Genomic DNA, 20,427 nt, shown 5'->3' on the forward strand with positions numbered 1-20,427 from the left:
GTTCAGACCACTCACCGGGCCTCCTTCTCCCTCCGCGGCCGGCCGCTGGGCTTCCTTCCCGCGGCCATAGAGAGCCAAGATCGGCCCAGGGTTCAAGGCGGCGGAGGAGAAGACGCTCAACGCCCTGGCCAAGTTCGACAACAACGGCACCAGGGACCGCATGAAGCTCTCCGACTTCAACTTCCTGATGGTCCTGGGCAAAGGCAGCTTTGGGAAGGTGCGGAGACGGGGGGGGGGGGCGGGGAGGGGGCGCGGGAATGGCTCAGCGCTGTGGGTGGTGCCCTTCCTGAGCAGCAGGCTGCCTCCCAGCCAGGGGAGGCCTTGCCCAGGGGGTCTCGGGCCGTGGGGGCTGGGCAGAAGTCCTTGCTGGTGCCTGATGGGTGGAGACTCTTCCCTCCTGGGGAAGGCGGCTGGGGAGGGGGGGTGGGGTCTGTGCTCTGCCTGCGAAGGGAACGGGGTGTCTCGGCTGGGTCTTTGGGAGGCAGGCAGACTTCGTTTTCTGGGCGGAGATGGGGGCTCCCTAGTTGGGAGTGCCAGGGCTGGAGGACACCCTCCGCCCGGCCCCTGGGCTCTGCCTCGACTGCCAGACTGCAGTGTGGCTTTCGGCCCCTCCCGGTGCGTACCGCCGGCCTCTTTGCTTCTCCCTTCCTTGGCTCCTCTTCCTCTCTGTTCAGCAGCCTCCTGGGAAGGCTTGGGAAGGCCGAGGGGGGGGCCTGGGGGCAGCCGATCGCCCACGCGGGGGACGAGGATGACAGAGTATTGTTTACTGTGGCTCTCGCCCATTGCTCTCCCGGGACCACTTGTCTCTTGACACAGAATCGATTTTAATTTTTGTGTGTTGTGCTCCAAGGGACGTGGCTGGCGTCTTCCTCAGATGCGTCTGGTGGACGGAGTCACTCAGGGGGGGGGAGGGGGGAGAAGCAGCAACTGGGGGGGGGCGATGGATACACCCCAGCTGCAGGGGGCATGGGCCGCACAATTAGAAGAGAGCCCCTGGGGGCGGCATTCCTTCCGTGCCTGTCCAAACCCCCTTTTTCCATCCTGTGTCTCTTTGTCCCGCTGCCAGCTTCTGAGGCTGGTTCTTCCCTCGACCGGATTCTGGAAGGAGGGTGGCGACTCAAACCCCTCTCCAGAGGAACTGAACCAATGCAACCCCCCCACACACACACACACACAGACACACACTCTTGTTGCATGAGGGCCTCCCCCTGATATTGCCTCCTGGCTTCGGGAGGCGGAGGCAGACTGCCTCTGACTGTGGAGGTTCCCCTCGGCCAGCATGGGGGAGTAGCCCCTGACGGTCCCGTCCTCCATGAATCTCTCTTTCTTCCTGTACCCCTCCCCACGCACATTTCCCTGCGCCTTTGGGATGAGTTTGTTGCGTGTGCATGTCACAGCCGGGCTGTCGATTCGGTTTTGAGATTTGCTTCATCTCTCCTGCGTGGACTCCTGCGGGAGTTTCTCCCTCCCTTTTGTATGTGCTGTAATGCTGGCTTCTGGCCCCTAGGTGCCACTAGAGTGCTGCTGGGGTCGCCAGTGTTGTCCTCCCGGCTCAGCATTCATTTGCAGGCCGGTTCAGAGGTCGCTGTGGGTGCCTTGTGGGGAGGGAATTCGGGAGAGGCTTCTGGGCGCCCCACGGGGAAGACTGCCTTCTGCACCTCTGTATGACCCTGCCTCCTTTCGGCTAGCCTCAGGGTCGGCAGGCAGAACTCTGCGTGAGTTTCCGCTCTACTTAGGGGGCACACACAGACTCTCGCAGAGGCAGGACACGCCTAGCCGTGCCCTCGGCCTCCCGTTCTCATGGGTGGGGTTCAGCGGAGCGGCTAGGGGGGCTCACAATCGCAAGGGTGCCGGAAGCTGTCCTGTGGGCTCCGTTCCATCTAATGATCAAATGACAGAGATTAAGCTGAGACCCCTCAGCCCCCCCCCCGGGCATAGTGGAAGACAGGGCAAGGGTAGGGGACGTATTTCTGCACCACGCATGGATTCATGCCAGCTGAGGGCGGTCATCCCTGTGGCAGCGTGGCCTCTGTCCGTGGCCCAGACACCTGTGGCCGGCTGTAGCGGAAGGCCGGGCTCTGGCTGAACACGGGGGCGGGAGGGGGGTAGAGGCGCCTTCCTCCTGCCCAGGGCCAAGCTGAGCCGGGAGGCTGCCTAGAGGAGGGGGTCCTTGCGAATGACCTCCGGCCCTCTCCCGTGGGTGCAGGTGATGCTGTCCGAGCGGAAGGGGACGGACGAGCTCTACGCCGTGAAGATACTCAAGAAGGACGTGGTCATCCAGGACGACGACGTGGAGTGTACCATGGTGGAGAAGCGGGTGCTGGCCCTGGCCGGCAAGCCCCCCTTCCTCACCCAGCTCCACTCCTGCTTCCAGACCATGGTGAGCGCCCCCGGCCGGGCCCTCTAGAGGGCATCCGTCTCCCCCTCACCAGCCCTACCTGGGACCCATATCAGTGGTGGGTGGGTGGGTGTGTGTGTGGGGGGGGGTCCTGATGCTTTCTCAAGTGTTTAGATTCTGGGTTGTTGCCCTCCCCTCCCCTCCCCTCCCCTCGTGTGGATGAGAACTCAGCTTCCTTCGGCCAGGTGCCACTGAGGCCTTCTTCTGAGGGTGTCTCCTGGCACTGGGATTCTGAGGTTGGCTGCCTCTGGGCATGAACGTTCCTTTATTCCGCTTGGCCAGCAGCTGCGGGTAGAGCTCTCCCCCCCCCCCGGTGCGTCTCCCTCATTCCCTTTGAAGGACCTCTGCTCCCGTGGCCATCAGCACACCCTCTGCAGCACAGGGCCCCTTTTAGTTGCTCACTATGCAAAGCTGTATTTCCTTGGGCCCTCCTGAGCCTACTGCCCGTCGCTCCAACGAATGCCCTGCAGCCCTAGTCTTCTGGGAGAGGGGAGAATGCTTCCCCCGGACCCACTCTGGGCATGACTGCATGAAGCTCTCTCCTGCCACGCCTTTGCTAAACGGAGAAGTCCTGGCCTCTGCAGCCTGCCCCCCCCCACACACACCAAGAGGGTAGGGCCAGGGGAGCCGCCCATCTTTCAGAGACCCCCCCCCCCTTACACTCACTCACTCATTCCCCACTCCCCCGCCCCAGGGAGCACGAAGGGGGGCCGTGACTGGTGCCGGCCCTCCAGTAGAGCCGGGATTTCTGCTTGGCCACCATCAGAAAGGAATAATTCCAGGTGGGACCCGGCAGGCTCCGGGCCGGGCCGTGATAAGCAGGAGGCCTTTCAGGCTGGCGGAAACCAGGCAGGCGCTTTGAGGCTGCCTACAATGGGAGCCGAAATGTCAGTCCGGCAATTTGACTTTGCAAAACACATTGGCTGCGTTTCAGGCGGTGGGGGCGGGTGGGGGCGGGGAGCGCCTCTTCTTCCCTCTTGCGTGGCAGGCAGAGGCAATTGGCAAGGCGACATCTGAAGTGTGTCGGCACAGGATTAGTGCCTGGATGCCGCCTGGAGCTTAGCGGCAGCGGAATCAGGAACGGGGAGCTGGGGGGGGGGTTATCTGGGGCCGGAGACAAAGGGCCCTCGCTTGGGGGTGGGAGGCCACTCCAGCCCACCCTCACCTCCCCAGAGGAGGGATTCACTTTGGTGGCCAGAGGGGTCCTGTGGGGGGGGGTGAGCGCTGGCCATCCAGCTGGGGCCGTGCCCTGCCTGGGCCGGAGGGCTCACCTCGCCCTCCCCAGGGGGGGTTATTCTGCAAGAGACCCTCCTCGGTCTCCGTTGTGCCGGCTGGCAAAGACCCGGCCTCTTCTGCAGTGCGGGGGGGAGAGCGCGGGGAGCTTAATTAAGGCTCTCTGGCCACGTGGCGTGGCAGGTGGGGGAGGGGGCTCCGCGGAGAACAAAGGAGCCGCAGAGCCTGCTGCAGGGGGGGGGGCTGCAGGGAAAGGCTGGGCACAGGGCGGGGGGGGGAGCAGCTTCAGCATGGACCCCCCTGTTCGGCAGACAGAGACGAGGGCTGCCCCCCCCCTCCGCTGTCTCTCCTCTGTAGGACCGCCTGTACTTTGTGATGGAGTACGTCAACGGGGGAGACCTCATGTACCAGATCCAACAGGCCGGCCGATTCAAGGAGCCCCACGCGGTGTGAGTCGAATGCTCCTGCCCGCCCCAGTGCTGACTCCTTGCGGGGGCTGGGGACTGGGGAAGCCCACCCGAGAGGGAGCCCCCCTTGCAGGCAGAGCTTTCCGGCAGGACTGCCTGACGGGTCGGCCTCCCCGTTCCCTTCTCTGTCCCTGCAGGTTCTACGCGGCCGAGATCGGCATTGGCCTCTTCTTCCTCCACTGCAAAGGGATCATTTACCGGTAGGAGGGCTCCTTCTCTCACACCCGACCAGACCCCCTCCCCTCACAGCCTCTCCGCTCCCTGGGTGACCCCGGTGGGTTGGGGGGGGTCAGCCCCAGGCCTCTTGCAATGGCCCGCCAGGATGCACAACTGTAGCTCTGGGGCTGGGTCCAGAGTGGGGCAAAATGGCGTCTTGTATGCAGGCATCCAAAATGGCGGCCGCAAGGATGGGCACCCAACCTCTTCAGCTCTCCCCTTCCTGCTCCAGGGAGCTCTGCAGGTGTCCCTGGGGCCCCGAGCCAGCGTCATTCCAATCTGCCCCCCCTGCCCCCCCCAACCCCTGCACCACCTTCCCTTCGTGACCCCCTGTCTGTGGGGACCCCACAGGGACCTGAAGCTGGACAACGTCATGCTGGACTCGGAGGGACACATCAAGATAGCGGATTTCGGCATGTGCAAAGAGAACATCTGGGACGGGGTCACCACCAAGACCTTCTGCGGCACTCCGGACTACATCGCCCCCGAGGTGAGCGCCTGCCGGGAAGGGACGGCCCGGGTCCCTCCACGGAGGTCCCCCCTGCTTGACCCTCCGAAGTGCCCAGGGAGGGCCCCTCTGGTCCAACACCTCCCGTTTCACCCAGAGGTTTCACCCAGCCAGATCCTCGGCTTCCTCTGGAGGTCCTACAAGAGGGGGGGCCGAGGCCTCCCCTGGGTTGGCTCCTGGCTCTGGGATTCAGACGCTGGCTGCCTCTGCCTGTGGAGGTTCCCTTGGCTGACTCCAGGTTCGTTTTTACGGGTGTCTCAGTTGTGCGTGCCTTCTGTCCTCGGAGGAGATCTCTAGGGACCATGCTCCACAGAAAGAGACCGTGGCTCGAGTCAGCTAAGGAACTGGTTTTTGAACCAGCGCCTTCCTGCATGTGGTGGGAAATCAAAGGTCTGGTATAGCACAAGCAGGTTTCCTTGGCTTCTGGCGTTGTGGCGAGAGAGTAAAGTTTTGGGCACAACCTCTGCAGTGATTCCAGGGGAGCCCCCACGAGGCAGACCGTGCTGGGTGGGGCCCGCAAGGCAGGCGGGGAAGAGGAACTGGGCAGGGCAGCCCTCCGGTCCTGGCCAGAGAAGTGGGGCACCCATGGCGGCCCACGGCACGAAGGGGCTGGGGCCAGTTCTGAACCCTCGGCAGGGAGAGATTGAACGGCCTGCATGGTTGGCTGCTGGTGGCGCGGCCTCTCCCCGGTGCCCAGGCTGCAGAAAGCCTCCGGAGCCCCTCTCTGTGCCCCGGAGGGGGTCTCCGCAGAGCGGTCGCTCAGACCAGCAAGCCCCCCCCCCCTTGGGTGCCTTGTGAGCAAAGCCCCGGAATGTGGAGCCATCTTGCCCCCCCCCCTCCTTCCCAGGGAGACATTTAATTACTGGCCCTAATGGGCATTATTTCCCCCTCGTTCTGCCAAGATTAATGCGGGAGGGCCGCCAGCGGGAGCGCCTGGGTCGGCTGCGCGTGATTAATGCTCCTCCAGAGCAGAACAGGCAGCCGCCTTCCCTGGGCAACCGAGTGGACACCGGCCCCAGCTGCCGATTCTCCCCCCCCCCACCCCCTTGGCTTTGAATTTGCTGTTTGTGAGTGAGAGGTTGCAAAGCACTGGGAACACCGATTGCGAACTGGGCAAAAGGAACGCAAAAGGTTATCGTGAGTCACCTCGGGCAAGGGGGAAACTCAGGGCTTTGAAAAAGCGCTTGAAAAGAACAGGAGAAGGGATTCCTCGTCCCTTCATGGGTAAGCGCCTGCCACACGGAGCCCCACATGTGCTCTGAGCCACCCACACAGCTCCAGTGTCAGTGAAGGAGCATAAGGCTCCCCCCCTGCACCTGGCCCTGACCTGCCTCTGCCCCCCCTCATTGCAGACCTGGCAGGGAAGCGCCCTCCGCCTCCCCAGCTGGCTCCCAAGACCCCAGCCGTGGGTCAGGAAGATCCCGCTTCAAAGCCAGCATCTCCCTTGGAAGAGGTTGTGGCCCCGGCCTGGTGTGTGTGTGGGGGGGGGGCTGCCTCAGCATTTGAGGGCTACAGACCCCTGTCTCGGGCGAGGCCCCCACGGCATGGGTGACGGTCTGCAGGAGAGACTGTGAGAGTTTGACCCCCCCCCCCGCCCGGTGTCTCTCCCCGGGGCCCTGGGCCAGATCCGGTCCCCTTGCAGCCGCCCTCTCTGGATTGCTCTGGTTTGCAGGTGCTCAGAGAAAAGGAGGGAGCTCCGCCAGTATCTTTCCTTCACACACCACATACACACACACACACACACCCCGCTCCCCGTTTAATCACTTTTGCATATTTGAATGAGGCTGTTGTAAGATGGTGGCTGTTCTGTGCATCTGCCTTTTGGTGTTTCTCCCCGGATATGTTAATGCAATGCAAATATATGATTAGAGGGGGCCGAGCAGAGCGGGAGCGGCTGAGGAGGAGAAGGCCGGGTTTTGCACGTCTGCCCAGCGTGAGGGGGGGGGGGGTCTGGAAGGTCACCTCCGGAGGCTCCTCCGTGCCACGCTGCGTTCCTTGGGGGTGGGGGGGAGGCCAGATCTCCCAAGCCTGCCGAATTCTCCTCCGGTTTCTGGGTCTGAGAGAAGGTGCCGTGGTGGAGTGCGATCGTCGCCCTGCGCGCAGCCGGGATCGGGGCCTTGGGGGGTGGGCCTCCCCCCTCTGGGAGTGCTGCGCCCGGCTGCGCCCGTGTGTATCTCAGGCGGCAATCGCCCTGCCATTTGCATTTATGTTTGAATATATGAATCTTTTCGGAATAGAAATCTGTAATTAGGATGGATAAACTGCGTAATGTTTTTGCATTAAGGAACAGATGGCGATGCCGCGGGCCGGCCGAACGGCACGCTGGAAAGAGGCAAACGAGCTGGGAGGGGAGGCGGCCTCCTGGCCGGGCAGACCTCCTTCCTCAGGCTCCCTTGGGCGAGGCCGGCCGGAGCAGAGAGACCCCTCTCCCTCTCCCGTGCCTGTGGGGGGCTGGGGGCTTGGGGGCTGGGCGTAAATCTGCTTAGGCGGGCCCTGGGGGGCGCCTCCTGGAAGCCCAGCTGCTTGTCCCTTCTCTGTGTTTCCCTTTCTTCAATCCCCTTCCTTTGGGCGAAGCCTCTGGCCGTAGCCCTGCGGCTCTTTGTGGGGTGCCAGGATGTGCCCCTTGGCCCGTCTGCATGGGCTCCCACAGGCTAAGCCACAGGAAGGGCGCTTCCTGCACCGGCTCTGAGCGACCGCTGGGCTCTGCTGCCGGGGTGTGATGAAGCGTCCGTCCAGGTTTGTGGGAAGGGGGGGGGGTGAAGCTTCTCGCCTGAGCTCACCAGTGCCATGGTCAGGAAATCAGCCCATGTCCAGGCAGTGGAACCTCCATGTCCAGAGGCAGCCAGCTTCTGAATCCCAGTGCCAGGAGGCAACGAGGCCTCCGTGCCCGGTGGCTGGCCCTGCCGAGGGCTGGATGGGCCCTCCGGGATCTGATCCTGCAGGGCCGGCCTCTGGCTCTTAGTCTGGCCTGCAGGGGTCTTGTCCAAGGTCCTGCAACCTCTCCCTGCTCCTGCATTCAAGGACGGCCGCTTGAGCGTGCACACATGCGTGTGTGTGTGTGTGTGTGTGTGTGCGGCTCTGAAGTGTTGTGTGTGTGGGGGGGGGGGGTTGTGTCTTGCAGATCATTGCCTACCAGCCCTATGGGAAGTCTGTGGATTGGTGGGCCTTCGGGGTCCTGCTGTACGAAATGCTGGCCGGGCAGGTAATGGAAGGCAGATTGATTTCATCTGGTGGGAGGAAGCTGGGGGGGGAGCTCTTGGCTTTGGGGCCCCCCCTCGAGCTGCGCTGAAGCCCGGGAATGGCAGGGCCCTCCTTCAAGGAGGCCGAGGTCAGCTCAGGCACGCATGAGGAACAGAATTTGGCCCTTGAGAGGCACTTCGGGGGGAGGGATGACTTGAACACGTTCCCAGGCCATCCCGGGTGGGTGGGGCGTGGGGGGGGAGACTAACCCATCGAGGAGGGAAAGAAACCCGAGCCGGGAAGTCCCGCGACCGACAAAGCAGAGCAGATCCCCAGTTTATTATCCGTGAAGTGCTGCGATCCTGTTTTCATGAAACAACACGTCAGCTGCTCGAATAAGTGGGCCAAGCTGCGTTCGGTTACAAGGACGGTGCCAAGACGCGCCTGTCTCTCCACTCGGAGACGTTTTGTGGTTTGAGGCTCTGAGCCACACAGCTGTGCAAGGCAGGTCGGCCCGCAGGCGGGAGGGTGGTGAAAGAGAAGGAGTTAAGGCCCACCGTTGAGGCTCCCTGGAGACTGGGGCAGCCACCATCGGCCAGAGACCCGTCCCCAAGGCCATGAGCCACGGGAATCTCTCTTGATCTGGCCAAGCCAGTGAGAGAGCCCAGGGAGAACTGGGGTGCCTGCAGTGCCTTGCAAACCAGCCACCGTAGCCAAGTGCCGCTTGGCTTGACCACCCCCACCACCCCGCTCTCTTCTGCCCCCCAATTTCGTAGGCGCCTTTTGAGGGGGAGGACGAGGACGAGCTCTTCCAGTCCATCATGGAGCACAACGTGGCGTACCCCAAGTCCATGTCCAAGGAGGCCGTGGCCATCTGCAAAGGGGTAAGGGGCTGGCCGGGGGGGGGCAATTTTATTTTTATGTATTGCTTACTGGTTTATTAGATTTATTAGATTTCTGCTCCGCCCTTTCTCAGAAGCTCGGGGCGGATTGCAAGAATAAAACAAGAATTGTGTATAAGATGCATAATCTGCTACGAGAGAGACCAACGCCAGACCCTGGCCCTCCAGAAATCATCAATGAAGCCTGGGGAGCGGAGGAGTTCCAGGGGGGTCTGCAGGGCTCTGGGGCTCTGGCGCTGACACCCTCCCCCCTCCTCTCTGTCCAGCTGATGACGAAGCACCCTGCCAAGCGCTTGGGCTGTGGGCCGGAAGGGGAGCGGGACATCCGAGAGCACGCCTTCTTCCGCTACATCGACTGGGACAAACTGGAACGGAAAGAGGTCCAGCCGCCTTTCAAGCCCAAGGCAGTGAGTTCCGCCCCTCCCTCCCTCCCTCCCCCCCTCCCTCCCCAGGCTCAGGGGTGCCCTCTCTCCTCCCCCCCCCCAATTAGCAGCATCTGGGTTGATGCCGGAGAAGACCCCGGCTGGGGATCCTGGCTTGTGTTGTGTTTTGTTGCCAGGGGAGGGGCCCCTTGGAAATGCATGTGGGCCAGTCTCCCCCTCCCACACCCGAGTGGGTGGTGCCCCCGTCTGCTGGGGCAAGGGGGTGAGCCTCGCCACGCCGGGGGCATCTGGGCGCCAAAGTCCTCCTGCCGATGGGCGACGGGGCTCCTGGCTGCGCCTTCTCCTCTCTCGGTGCAGGGACATGCTCTACGGAGCCCCTGAGGGTCCGGCCCAGGCCCAGGCCCAGGCCCAGGCCCGCGGGGGTCTTTGGCCAAGAGGCACAGGTGTGGTTTGCCATGTGTGGAAGGAGCCTTCCAGGGGTCCCACACAGTGTATGGGGGGTGCCTCGCCCCCTTTCCTGTTTTCAGGGGTGCCACGGGAAGAGCAGCCGGCAGGGCCAGGGCCAGGCCTCTCCAGCCGGCCGGAAATGCCTCCCCGCCCCCACCCGGTCGGGCCCTCTGCTTCTCCGCGCCTCCTTCCCTTGCCGCACCAGGCTGGTCCCTCCCAGCTTAAACCTGCATTGATCACCGGCCTCCCCAGATTGGTCTTCTGCAGGCACAAGTCAGCGGCAGCCACGCATGGCTGCCCCTCGGCTGTAGTCTCTGCATACCAATCGCTGGCCGGGAGGGGAGGCCGAGGGAGCCCGTGGACAGGCAAGGGGGGAGGGCTTGGGGGGCGCTGCAGGGCTACAGTCAGGGCCCCTCCTTCCTGGGGGGAGTGTGTGTGGCAGGATCCACCGCCCACTCCCTGGCCTCAGGAGGTGAGCTGGGTCTCCTTGAGGAGGGGCCCCAAAGGACAAGGCTGAGCAAGGGGGGACGGAAGGAAGGAAGGAAGGCAAAGACCTTGGCCTCCCCCCCCCCCCTCCAGGCTTGAGGGCGAGGGTCTCCCTGCGGCTGGCAGCCTCGGGTGGCAGAGTCCGCGCTGTTGCGTCCCACCCAGGGAGAGTCAGCTGGGGGCATCCTTCCTCCAGCGGGAAAGAGAGGGAGGGGGGACCAAGCGGGAAGGGTTGGGGGGCCGGCTGGGGAGCTTCTGGGGCCGGAGCTTGCTTGGGCGGCTTCCTCAGCAGGTGGCTGGAATCGATGAGGGAGGGTTTACGGGGGGCCTTTGCGGGTCGGAGGGTTGTGTCTCTTGGAAGCAAACACCAATCTTGGCAAAATGAAAAGCCTGTTTTCTGAGGTGGTGCTTTTATATCAGCCGCTGTGAGAAGCCCCAACGGCCCCCCTCCCTTGCCGGCCATAAACGTTCCCTCGAGAGGGTCTCTTTCCTGGAGGGGGAGTCCTCAGCCCCACCTTCTCCAGGCAGCTGGGGCAGGGCATTAAGGGGACCCAGTTTCCCGGGGTGCTTTCTGGAGCACTTGGAGAACTGTCCCCAGGAGGGACGGATCGGTGGGAAGAGGCCCAGGCTGACTTGGAGAGCAACGGGAGGCCGGCCAGGATCCCAGGGGGGGGGGGTGGCAGTTGTCCCATGACAGCCTGCTTGCTCTGCAGAAGCCGTCTCGGGCCTGCCGTTCTGTGCAGAAGGGGTGGGGAGGCTGAGAAGGGCTGGCATCTGGGGGGGGGGAGTGCAGGGGACACTGATGGGCAGAGACAAATCTCTTCGTGTGGCTTCAGCCCAGCGTGGCCAAGCAGGAGGGGGCGGGCAGCGGGCAGGAGGAGGTAGAGCACTCATGCTCCCCCCTGCCCCTGGCCTGCCTGTCCCCAGGAATCTGCCTGGCGGGGCATCAAGGGGGCCGAGCGGGGAGCTGGCAGGCGTGGGGAGGGGGCCAATGACAAGCAGGCCCACCAGGGCTCCTCTCCCCTCGCCTTCTGCACTGGCTTTTTGATGCAAATCTGATAGTTTGAGGGCAGAGAAGGGGGAGGGAGGGAGGGAGTGTGTGTGTGTGTGTGCGTGCACGTGCGTATGTGTGTGCCTGTGTAGGTTTGCCTGGATTAGGGAATTCGGCTTGCATTCTGCAAGCAGAGATAAGGCCTTGCCTTCTGAGTTGGTGCAGCCCATTCCCCTCCCAGCTGGGGAGCTCCTGGGCTGAAAATGCAGAAATCACAACCAGCGACTCTCCCTGCCCCAGGACTTGGGGAGGGGGTTCCCAACTCTCTCTCTCTCTCTCTCTCTCTCAGAGACCACAGCCGTGGGTGTGGGTCCCCTTGTGCTACTGGGCTATGTGGGTCCAAACAGTGCCCTGAGCCTCCCCCCTCCCCTCCCAAGCTCCCGCATGGCCCCCTCATGTCTATCAAGGAGGGGTCTCTCATGGAACCTCCATGTTTACAGGCAGTCTGTCTCAGAAGGGGGAAGCATTGGCCACTGTTGTGGGCCGTCCAGGGATCTGGTTGGCCCCACGGTGTGTGGACGGGGGGCTGAGGCAGATGCGATCTACGGAAGCTCTTCTGACATTATTCTATTCTATGCTGGCAGTATTTGGAGAGAGAGGAAGGTTTGGGACTTCTCTTTTTGCTTGGAGGATGCAGTCTGGAGGGTGGGGTGGGGTGGGGTGGAGGGTCCTTTGGTCCTCAAGGCCTTTGAAAAGCACTCACCACCCCTTTCCCATCGTCAGCAACTGGTCTGCCACCATTAAGAACAAACAAAGCTAGCTTTATTGGACTAAACAATCACTGTTGACCTGGTTCCACAATATCCTCCACATCTCCTGGTTAAGAGGGAAATGTTGTTCACATGAATTGCAAAGGTGATCTGACTCCCATGGGAACAAGAGAAAGAAATTTTACCTGCAAAAATAGACACGCGCCTTACAGGATGTGTCCAGGTAGGGACGTTTCATGTATCGTGACCAGATTCACTTCAAAAAAGTTTAACTTGCTGAAACTCCAAGCCCAGGAAAGAAAGAGAAGAAGAAGAAGGTCCCATAGAAGAGGAAACAGAAAGAGAAGAAGAAGAAGGTCCCATAGAAGAGGAAACAGAAGGCAAAACCTAGACCCCAACATCTAGCCGATGAGAGGGTGGGGCCAGGTGTGCCCAAGGGAGAGAATGATCTTAGCCTTTCACCCTTCCAGACCCTCTTGCATGCGGAGTTACAGCCTCGCCCAGGTCCCTTGGTCAGGAAGGATTCCCACCCCCGAAGATACATCTAGGCTGCCGTTCTGTTTTCCTTAGCAAGTGGAGATGCAGCCCAGTGGAGGCTCTCCTGGAAATCCAGTTTGCAAGCTGTTTGGGGTCCCTTCGGAGGCCTGGGTTAAGAGGGGAGAAGATTTGTGCACCCACAACCCCCCCCCCACACACACACACACTCACTCTCCAGTTTCTCCTGGAGAGCTGCCTCTCCGTTTGTTTTGATCCGAAAGGCAGCCCCCTCCCTGGAGACGACAGGCCCTCTGGCAGGCGGGGGCCGCTGGATGCCAGCTGAGAAACTGCCCAGGGATTCCTTCCTCGGCCATCACCTGCTGGTGCTTCCAGGTGCTCTGGGTGCTCTGGGGCCCGGAGGGAACGGGGGGGCCTGACTCCGCTTCAAGAGTCACCCCGTGGAAGGGAGGGCTCTCTGAGCAGGACCGGGGCAAGAACTGAGGCTGGGGGCACCTTCCAAATTCCGGCGCGGTGGTGGGCAGAGGGTGACCTCTGGCCATGCAGAAGTCTAAGAGCAGCTGGCTCAGGGGGGTCGGCGTGTCGCTGGGAAGCAGCCGGGCTCTCCGTGGGGTGCCCTTGGCGGGCGACTGCAGGGAGCCGGAGGGGCTCTGGGGCGGCCCCACCGCAGGCCGCTGTGACGGGAGTGTGGAGCTGCCGGGCCCTGCGGAGGGAGCACCAAGTAAGAGCAGCCTTTTGCGGAAGAGGCCCGCCCTTTGCTCTTGCATGTGGGGTCTTGCATGCCGGTGGGCCAGCGCGCAAGTAATTGCCCTCCACCTCATCTCATCCTGTGCCAATTACTTGCTGGGTGGGTGGGGGGGGCCGAAGCTCCTTCCACACCCACACACCCCCACCCCCCACCTCCATGACAAAATACTCCCTGCTGGACACCAAAGGAGTCAGAAAGTATTTTGCACCGTTTCTCTTTTGTTCTCCTTTTCTTCACCTGGTGCTGTGGGGGGGGGGGGGGCTGCGTGTGGCCGGCCTGGGGGAAGCAGCAACCCTCACCCCCACCCCTGTTTCCACACCTGCATTTTCTTTTTCTTTCTTTCTTTCTTTCTCTCTTTCTTTCTTTCTCTCTTTCTCTCTTTCTTTCTCTCTTTCTTTCTTTCTCTCTTTCTCTCTTTCTTTCTCTCTCTCTTTCTTTCTTTTTCTCTTTCTCTCTTTCTTTCTCTCTCTCTTTCTTTTTTGCCACCTGCCATGAGTTCTTTTCTTCCCCTCTCATAGTGTGGACGGAACGCTGAAAACTTCGACCGCTTTTTCACCCGCCACCCGCCTGTCTTAACGCCACCCGACCAAGAAGTCATCAGGAACATTGACCAATCAGAATTCGAAGGATTTTCCTTTGTTAACTCTGAGTATTTTAAACCTGAAGTCAAGAGCTAAGTAGCCGCCGTAGAACGTCCTCCGTCCACCTCGCCTCCCCGGGGCCCTGGGGCCCTTGCCGCTCTTGTGGTGCCTGCCTGCCTGCCTGCCTGCCTGCCTTGCTTTGGAGTTCTGTTCCTGGGGGATGCCGGAGTGACCGTCCTTTGAAAACATGCCTGGGGGAGCTGGCCAAGAGCCGGGGGCAGGGGCAGGGGCAGGGGCAGGGGCAGGGGCAGGGGCAGGGGCAGGGGCAGGGGCAGGGGCAGGGGCAGGGGCAGGGGCAGGGGCAGGGGCAGGGGCAGGGGCAGGGGCAGGGGCAGGGGCAGGGAGGCCCAGGGCGGCTCGGAAAGGCCAGTCGATGCAAACCCACCCAGGGTTTGTAGGCTGAGCGGCCTCTCTTGGCCAAGACCGGAGTCCCTTGGCCACCCCCACCCCCACCCCAGTGCTGCAGCTGGTTGAAGGGTCAGGAGTCTCTGCCATGAGAAGTTTGGGAGATGGAGATTCTGACTCTCTTCCTGCCCGTGGCAGCTGCAGATTTGCCGCCATCGGGGCCTGGGGAGGACTGCCCAGTGGCGGAGGAGTGCTGGGCAGAAGGGGGGGCAGAGTGCCCACTTCCACCCCTGGGGAGAAAGTGATGGGCCCTGGGGAGCCGCTGCCGGCAGAGTAGACGATGCTGAGTGGGAGAGGCGGGCGAGGGCCGTTCATGTGCTTGGAAGACTCAGGTCCTGCCAGCAAGGGAGGCTCAAACGGCCTCTGCGGACTCTGGCAAGACACTTGGAGGAGCCTCCCCTGCAGCCTGGAGAACTCCTGGAATGGCCGCTGTCTTCCAGGTGGCAGAAATGAGAAAGTGGCCCCGTGGAGAGGTGGACTGGGCGGCCTCTTACCCCCTTCCCAACCCCCCCCCCCCATCTCCAGCCATTTCCCACCCACGGCTGGTTCCCCTCTGCCTACTGGATAGATTCGGGCGAGGGACCGTGTTAGTCTGAAGTGTCCCGGGAGTTCTGCCTCTCGGAGTCTTTCCTTCAGCTTGGCCACGTCCCGTGTGGCTCTGCACCCCTCGGGGGGGGGGGAAGGTGAGCTGGGAAGGTCCCGGGGAGACAGGCAGCTGGTGGCGGGAGATTTGGGGCGGGAGATTTGGGGCTGGAGGGGGTCTGGCTTCCAAAGAGGCTGTTTTCTCCAAGGGTTACCTGCAGATCAGCCGTAACCCCAGCAACCCACCTGGAGGTTGGCAACTGTACACTATGAGCGATCTCCTGCAAGGGAAGGGGCAGTTCGGAAAACATGGGGGGGGGCTTATTTCATCTCTGGGCTTGACACCCTAGGCAAGTGACTCCAAGGGCTCCTTTCTGGGAAATGTTTTCGAATCCTCGGTCACCCCAGTATCACTCATCCATGTCATGTTCTTTTCCTATCGAACCTTTTTTTTTGGGGGGGGCGTTCCTTCCTTACCACTGGGAGGGGGGGGAGAACGGGTGTTTGTCCAGTTGCCAAAATGACACCCTGTCTGTCCCACTGTGCTTTTAAGTGTGTCAAAAGTGGAGTATTTTACTAAACCGAAGCTGATATTTAAAAAAGAGAGAAGTTCTGAGCAGTATTTGTGTAACTTGACTGACGCTGTACAGTATTTTTGTCTCAATTAATACTCTCTGAGGATGACCAAGGGGCCCGTGGGTCATCCGTCCAGCCAGCGTGTGTCTCTCCCGCCCGCCCACCCACCCGCCCGCCTTGCCTCGTGTTTCTGGGGCTCCCACCTTCCCACTCGCTTTGAGGTGTTAACGTGCCAATTTTTTTTTCAGATACAGTTATGAAAAATAAAAATTAAGAAATCTCGTATTGAGGAAACCTCCTTTTATTTGCAAGTGGAACAGCCAAGCAGCCCCCATTGGGGACGGAGGCCTCACCCGTGGGGAAGGGGGCAGAGGTTGCAAGCCAAGACTCAAACCTGCTGGCAAAATCTCATTGATATGGTTCAGGGTGGAGGAAGGACTGTTCTGGGCATGGATTCTTTTTTTAGCGATACTTTGGCACTCGGCAAGTGAAGTCCTTGGCTCTGGGAACTTTTAAAGGGAAGACGGAAGGGAAATTGTTAAGAGCAGGCATTTTCCCCAGCCCCTTCCTGAACTTTTAAACCGGATCAACAAGATCTTAAGTTTCTTACAAGGAAAAGTGGACAGCCACATCAGGTTTCAATGCCAATTTTGTAAACACCCCAAGGGGAAGCTTCAAATCCCAGTTCCGAAATGGTGCTCTCTCTCAGATGTCTCCCATGTTTTTTAAGCTAAGCTCCAGAGGAGAGGCCAGAAGCGTGGTCCAGGGCCTCAAGACCAGCAGGCACTTCGGACCTCAAAGTCCCTCCCAGCCACCCCCCTGAAATCCATAGAGTAGGGTGTCCCGGGACTGATGGGACCATGAATTAGGGGAAGGAGGGGCTGTACCTGGAAGATGGGCCGTCCCTGTTGGGCCAGAGGTGAAGGGCCAGGTGTCCCGGAAAGCAAAGCGTGTTCCTTGGTGGGATGGAGCGCCGTGTTCCTGCCAGGTGGGTGGGAGTCCCCCTCCTTCCCGACACCTTCTGGGGCTTGCCCAGCCGGACGGACGCAGCCAGCCTTTGCCTTGGAATCCAGAGCTGGGCAGCTCCACTTCTTCCCTCCTCGCTCAGCCTCAGAGCAGCAAAACAAGCACCCTGCCTTGGTTGGCTCTTGGAAGGCAGAGCCTTGTGTTTCCCCCCCCCCTCCCGTGGGAGGGGTTGGCGGAAGTCCCGGCCCCCCCCCACCCCCAAGTGCCTCTGTATCAGGCAGCCTGCGGCCGACCGCCCCAGACATGAGTCACTCTGACTGGCTCAGGAGGCAGCTGGCCACACTGCTGCAGAGGGGATGCTGAGACCGGCTGCACTGGGGGGGGGGGGGCAGTCAAAAACAGTCCTGGCCCAGGAAGGTGGGCGAGTCTGCCTCTGGGCGACCCTGCCAGGCAACAGACCGCAGGGACGTCTTTTATTTGGGGGAGGGCAGGTGCTTCCGGTTCTCCTGCGCAGTGTTTGAGTGAAACTTTTTGCAGGACGAGGAATTTTGGGGTCTCTGGTTGTGCTCGTGGGACCAGGCTCAGGTGGGAGACTGGTTTAGTGACCCCCACAGCCCTTCTGCCGTGGGGTAGCATCTCTCCTGGGGTGTTTGCAGACATTTAACATGACACTTTTGCAGTACTTGGGCCTCCTGGCCTGCCCGGGGTAAAGCATGCTCCTTCCCGAGACCGGCTGGGTGCCAGGAGCCAGAACTCTTCTTGGGCCCCGATCCAGAGAGAGGCTGTGTTTGGGCAGAGGTGACCTGGCGCTTGACTCTCGGGGAAAGAATCCTAGTCCCTCTGTGAGGATGCAGTTCATCAAGCGCCTCCTCCAAGGCCACCAGGGCATGCCGTCCGGTGTTTCCCAGGGCGGGAGGGGAGGCCGGGGCGGAGGGGGCAGGCTCGGCCCGGCCTGGAAGGAGCAGCAGCCAGCAGGCCCCGTGCTCAGGTGACGGCCCAGCCCTCTGCTTCTCTTCTGGGTGTTTCTCCACTCAACTCGGGGGAACGTCCTTTCAAGGGACACTCTGCAGGCTGCTCTCGTTCAGGGACTTAAAAACCTTTTGGGGGTGTTGTTCTATGGGATGGAAAGTGGCACCGTCCCCTGCACACCTGGATGGGGGCCACACCTGGATGGCGATCCTGTTCAGCATGGGCCTGGGATTGGGTTGTGAGCAGCTGGGTAGGGGACCGGTAGCCTCCCGAGCTCTCCTCCTGGCTCTTAGCAGCCTCTCCCCGTCCAGCGTCTTCAAGAAGCTCTCTGAGCCCTCTGGACTGCTCCTGGGTGCTTCCGGCAGCCCCGCGCTGGCCTTCCTCTCCCCTTGTGCCCTTCTTCTTCCTTTCTGTCTTCTTCTTCTTCTTCCCTCTTTGTAATCCTGTGCTTTCTGCCCAACAGAAAGACAGACGCGATACTTCCAACTTTGATAAAGAGTTCACGCGGCAGCCCGTGGAACTGACGCCCACAGACAAGCTCTTCATAATGAACTTGGACCAGAACGAGTTTGCGGGATTCTCCTACACTAACCCTGAGTTTGTCATTCACGTGTAGGCGGCTTGGCCCGGCTCAGGGTTGCGCCGTTCCTCCTCCGCCCTCCTCAGCCCAGAGGGGCCCGCTTGTCTCTAGGGGCCTGTTCCTCGGTGGGCGGGTAGGTGGGTGGGTGGGTGGACAGCCAGCCGCCTCGCTTGCCTGCTGACCCGTCTCCCGGAGATGCGTTGGGTTTGTTTGTCCTTTGGCCCACAAAAGGGCGGCATTCCTGGGACTTCCAGCCGGTGGCTACCGATAGCGTTTTTGAACTCTGTCCACGTGTTGTCTCCAAAAATACTATGTTGACTACCGTCTTTGTGATTTCTGAATTCCTCTGCACCGGACGTGCTGGTGGTCGTGTGTCTTTCCTGGATGCTCCGCATGGTCGGTCCCCCCCCCCGTCCCCCCCGAGCCTTTGTGCTGCTGCTGCCGCTTCTCCCGTGCGGCTTCTGCCACGGCTGTCGCCCTTGTCTGAAACTCGTCTCTTTTCCTTCTTCTCTGCCCGAATCGGAACTAAAGCCGGTCAACCTCAGTGGTGTGTGAAGGCGTCTCTTTCTTACGTCTTTCGAAACCCGGCCCTGGACCGGCCTCCTTGCTCAGAGGGCTTCCGAAACGGCATGTCCGGTCCGGTCCTTGCAAATCGAAGCCCTCTCGGGGGGGGGGCGGTTTGGGAGGGATGGGCAAGGAGGCCTTCTGCTGCTTTAGCAATGCTCCCGGGTGACCTCTGTTCTTTCAGACAAAGGTTTGGGGAGGAGTGGCTGGGATTCTGCGAAAGCAGAGGGGTAGTCGGCGGTGGTGTTCCTGGATCGGTGCCCCCCCCTCCCCCAGGGAAGGTGAGAACACAGCCCGTCTCCAGCAGCAGCTCTCTCTTTCCCAAATCCCGTTTCCACGACGACCTCTTTTTTTTTTCTTTTTTGTCTTTTGTCTTTTTGCAATTAGTAATACCAAACCATATGTATCCTTCTTCGGAGGGGGAAAAAAAGCAGAATGTTATTTTTAAAATCCTGCTGGTATTTGTAATAAACAGTTTCGGCTTCCTTATGGCTGACGGAGAGAGGGAGCCATCTGGAGCAGCCCAGCCACCAAACGCAATGGACTTTCATCTGGGGGGAAGAGGCTGTGCGTTTTGGGGGGGCGTGGGGGGGGGTCTACAAGGATTTCAAATCACGGCCCCTCTTTCCCGGGGGAGGGGTTGGTTCTGTTTGTTCGTCCAAACTTCCCCTTCCAAAGGCAAGAGATGATACTATTCTGCATATATCATGGGAGGGGGGAAAACAGCAAAACCGTTTCACAAGGAAGTTCAACTTTCCCCGGGGAGACTTCATTTGTGGCTGCCAACCTCTGGAGACCCCTCGGAGTGACAGCTGAGTTCCAGGCAACCCAGGTCAGTCCCCTGGAGAAAATGGCTGCCGTGAAGGGTGAACTCTAAGGCCTCACACCCCATGGAAGACCCTCCCCTCCTCAGACCCCACCTTCCCCCAGGATCCGTCCCCAAATCTCCATGCAGGGCCCCACCCAGAGCCAGTAGCCGGAGCGTCACTGCAGACCAGAGGCCACCCAGAGGCGTGACCCGTGGAGGCTGTCCCCTCTGCGGCCAGGACTGGGGACGCTCTTGACTCCCACAATGGGGTGGGGTGTGGGGCACGTGCCCCTTTGTCCTCACCCTGCTGCCCCTTGAGGGTGGGCCGTGGGCAGCCCCAGGTCAGTGAATGGAGTTCTGGACCTGGGGGCGGATCGTGGGCTGGTCTAATGGAGCTGGCTGTCAGGTGAATGGGGAGCCCTTCGGGTGTCTTCCCAAGCTGGAGGACTCTGGCCAGGGAGGGGGAAGGAGACCCCTGTCCCTGTCTGTTCCCTGGCTCTCGGCCTCTTGGTTTGGAGTACCCAGTTGGGAAATCCCCATCATCTCCTACTGCCTGCCTGCTCAAGCCCCGGTGCTCTGGAGCTGCCAAAACGGGGAAAGGATGGCAGGCTGTGGCCAGCTGAAAAGGAAGGAAGGAAGAGTTGGGCTGAGGCCACACTCCCCGCAGCTGCCTCTGCCAGCCTTAACTTTTCCCCAGGGGCGGGGGCTGCCCCCCTGAAGCCACCTTCTTAACCTCACCTGAGGACTCCTTGCTGGGGCCTCCCTTTCCCAAGACCCCTTTCCTGCCCACAGCTTCTGCAGGAAAGCGTTGGCCAGGCAGCCTTGGCCAGGCAGCCAAGGAAATGTGAGCACCCAGTTAGAGCCGTCATCTTGCAGCCTCCTCAAATGCCTGAGCGTTAATAGCAGCCGGCAGATAAGGCCTCTCCCCCACTCGCAGGCAGGGGCTTCCAAGAGGCTCCCTGCCCAGTGGATTTGATTAGGATCGCGGCCCCGCAGGGCCAGGGATCTGGGGTGGCCCCTCTGCCCCCCCCCCGCCCATGGCTCCCTGGAAGGTCTGGGGAACAGGGGGCAGGAGGGGGAAGAGCCAGAAAATAAAAATAAATGCGATATGC

The 20,427-nt window shown here is 61.1% G+C and overlaps 1 protein-coding gene across 2 annotated transcripts in view; it reads left to right on the forward strand.

Moving 5' to 3' along the window:
• Positions 1-18,487, forward strand: part of PRKCB (protein kinase C beta) — a 43,320-nt gene extending 24,833 nt beyond the window's left edge. The window contains exons 9-17 of one of the 2 annotated variants that reach the window (XM_077316296.1): positions 71-217; positions 2,207-2,380; positions 3,989-4,080; positions 4,236-4,298; positions 4,666-4,804; positions 7,944-8,024; positions 8,779-8,886; positions 9,171-9,311; positions 17,827-18,487. In XM_077316296.1, the coding sequence (XP_077172411.1) occupies positions 71-217; positions 2,207-2,380; positions 3,989-4,080; positions 4,236-4,298; positions 4,666-4,804; positions 7,944-8,024; positions 8,779-8,886; positions 9,171-9,311; positions 17,827-17,979 (1,098 nt within the window). In that variant the 3' untranslated portion in view covers positions 17,980-18,487. Of the gene's footprint in view, positions 1-70; positions 218-2,206; positions 2,381-3,988; positions 4,081-4,235; positions 4,299-4,665; positions 4,805-7,943; positions 8,025-8,778; positions 8,887-9,170; positions 9,312-13,742; positions 14,089-17,826 lie in introns of those variants that run through there. The other variant, XM_077316295.1, reaches the window with a different exon arrangement.
• Positions 18,488-20,427: the final 1,940 nt, after the last annotated feature.

The sequence above is a fragment of the Paroedura picta genome, chromosome 17 (genome assembly GCF_049243985.1).
Source record: "Paroedura picta isolate Pp20150507F chromosome 17, Ppicta_v3.0, whole genome shotgun sequence".
In the NCBI taxonomy this organism is placed as follows: Eukaryota; Metazoa; Chordata; class Lepidosauria; order Squamata; family Gekkonidae; genus Paroedura; species Paroedura picta.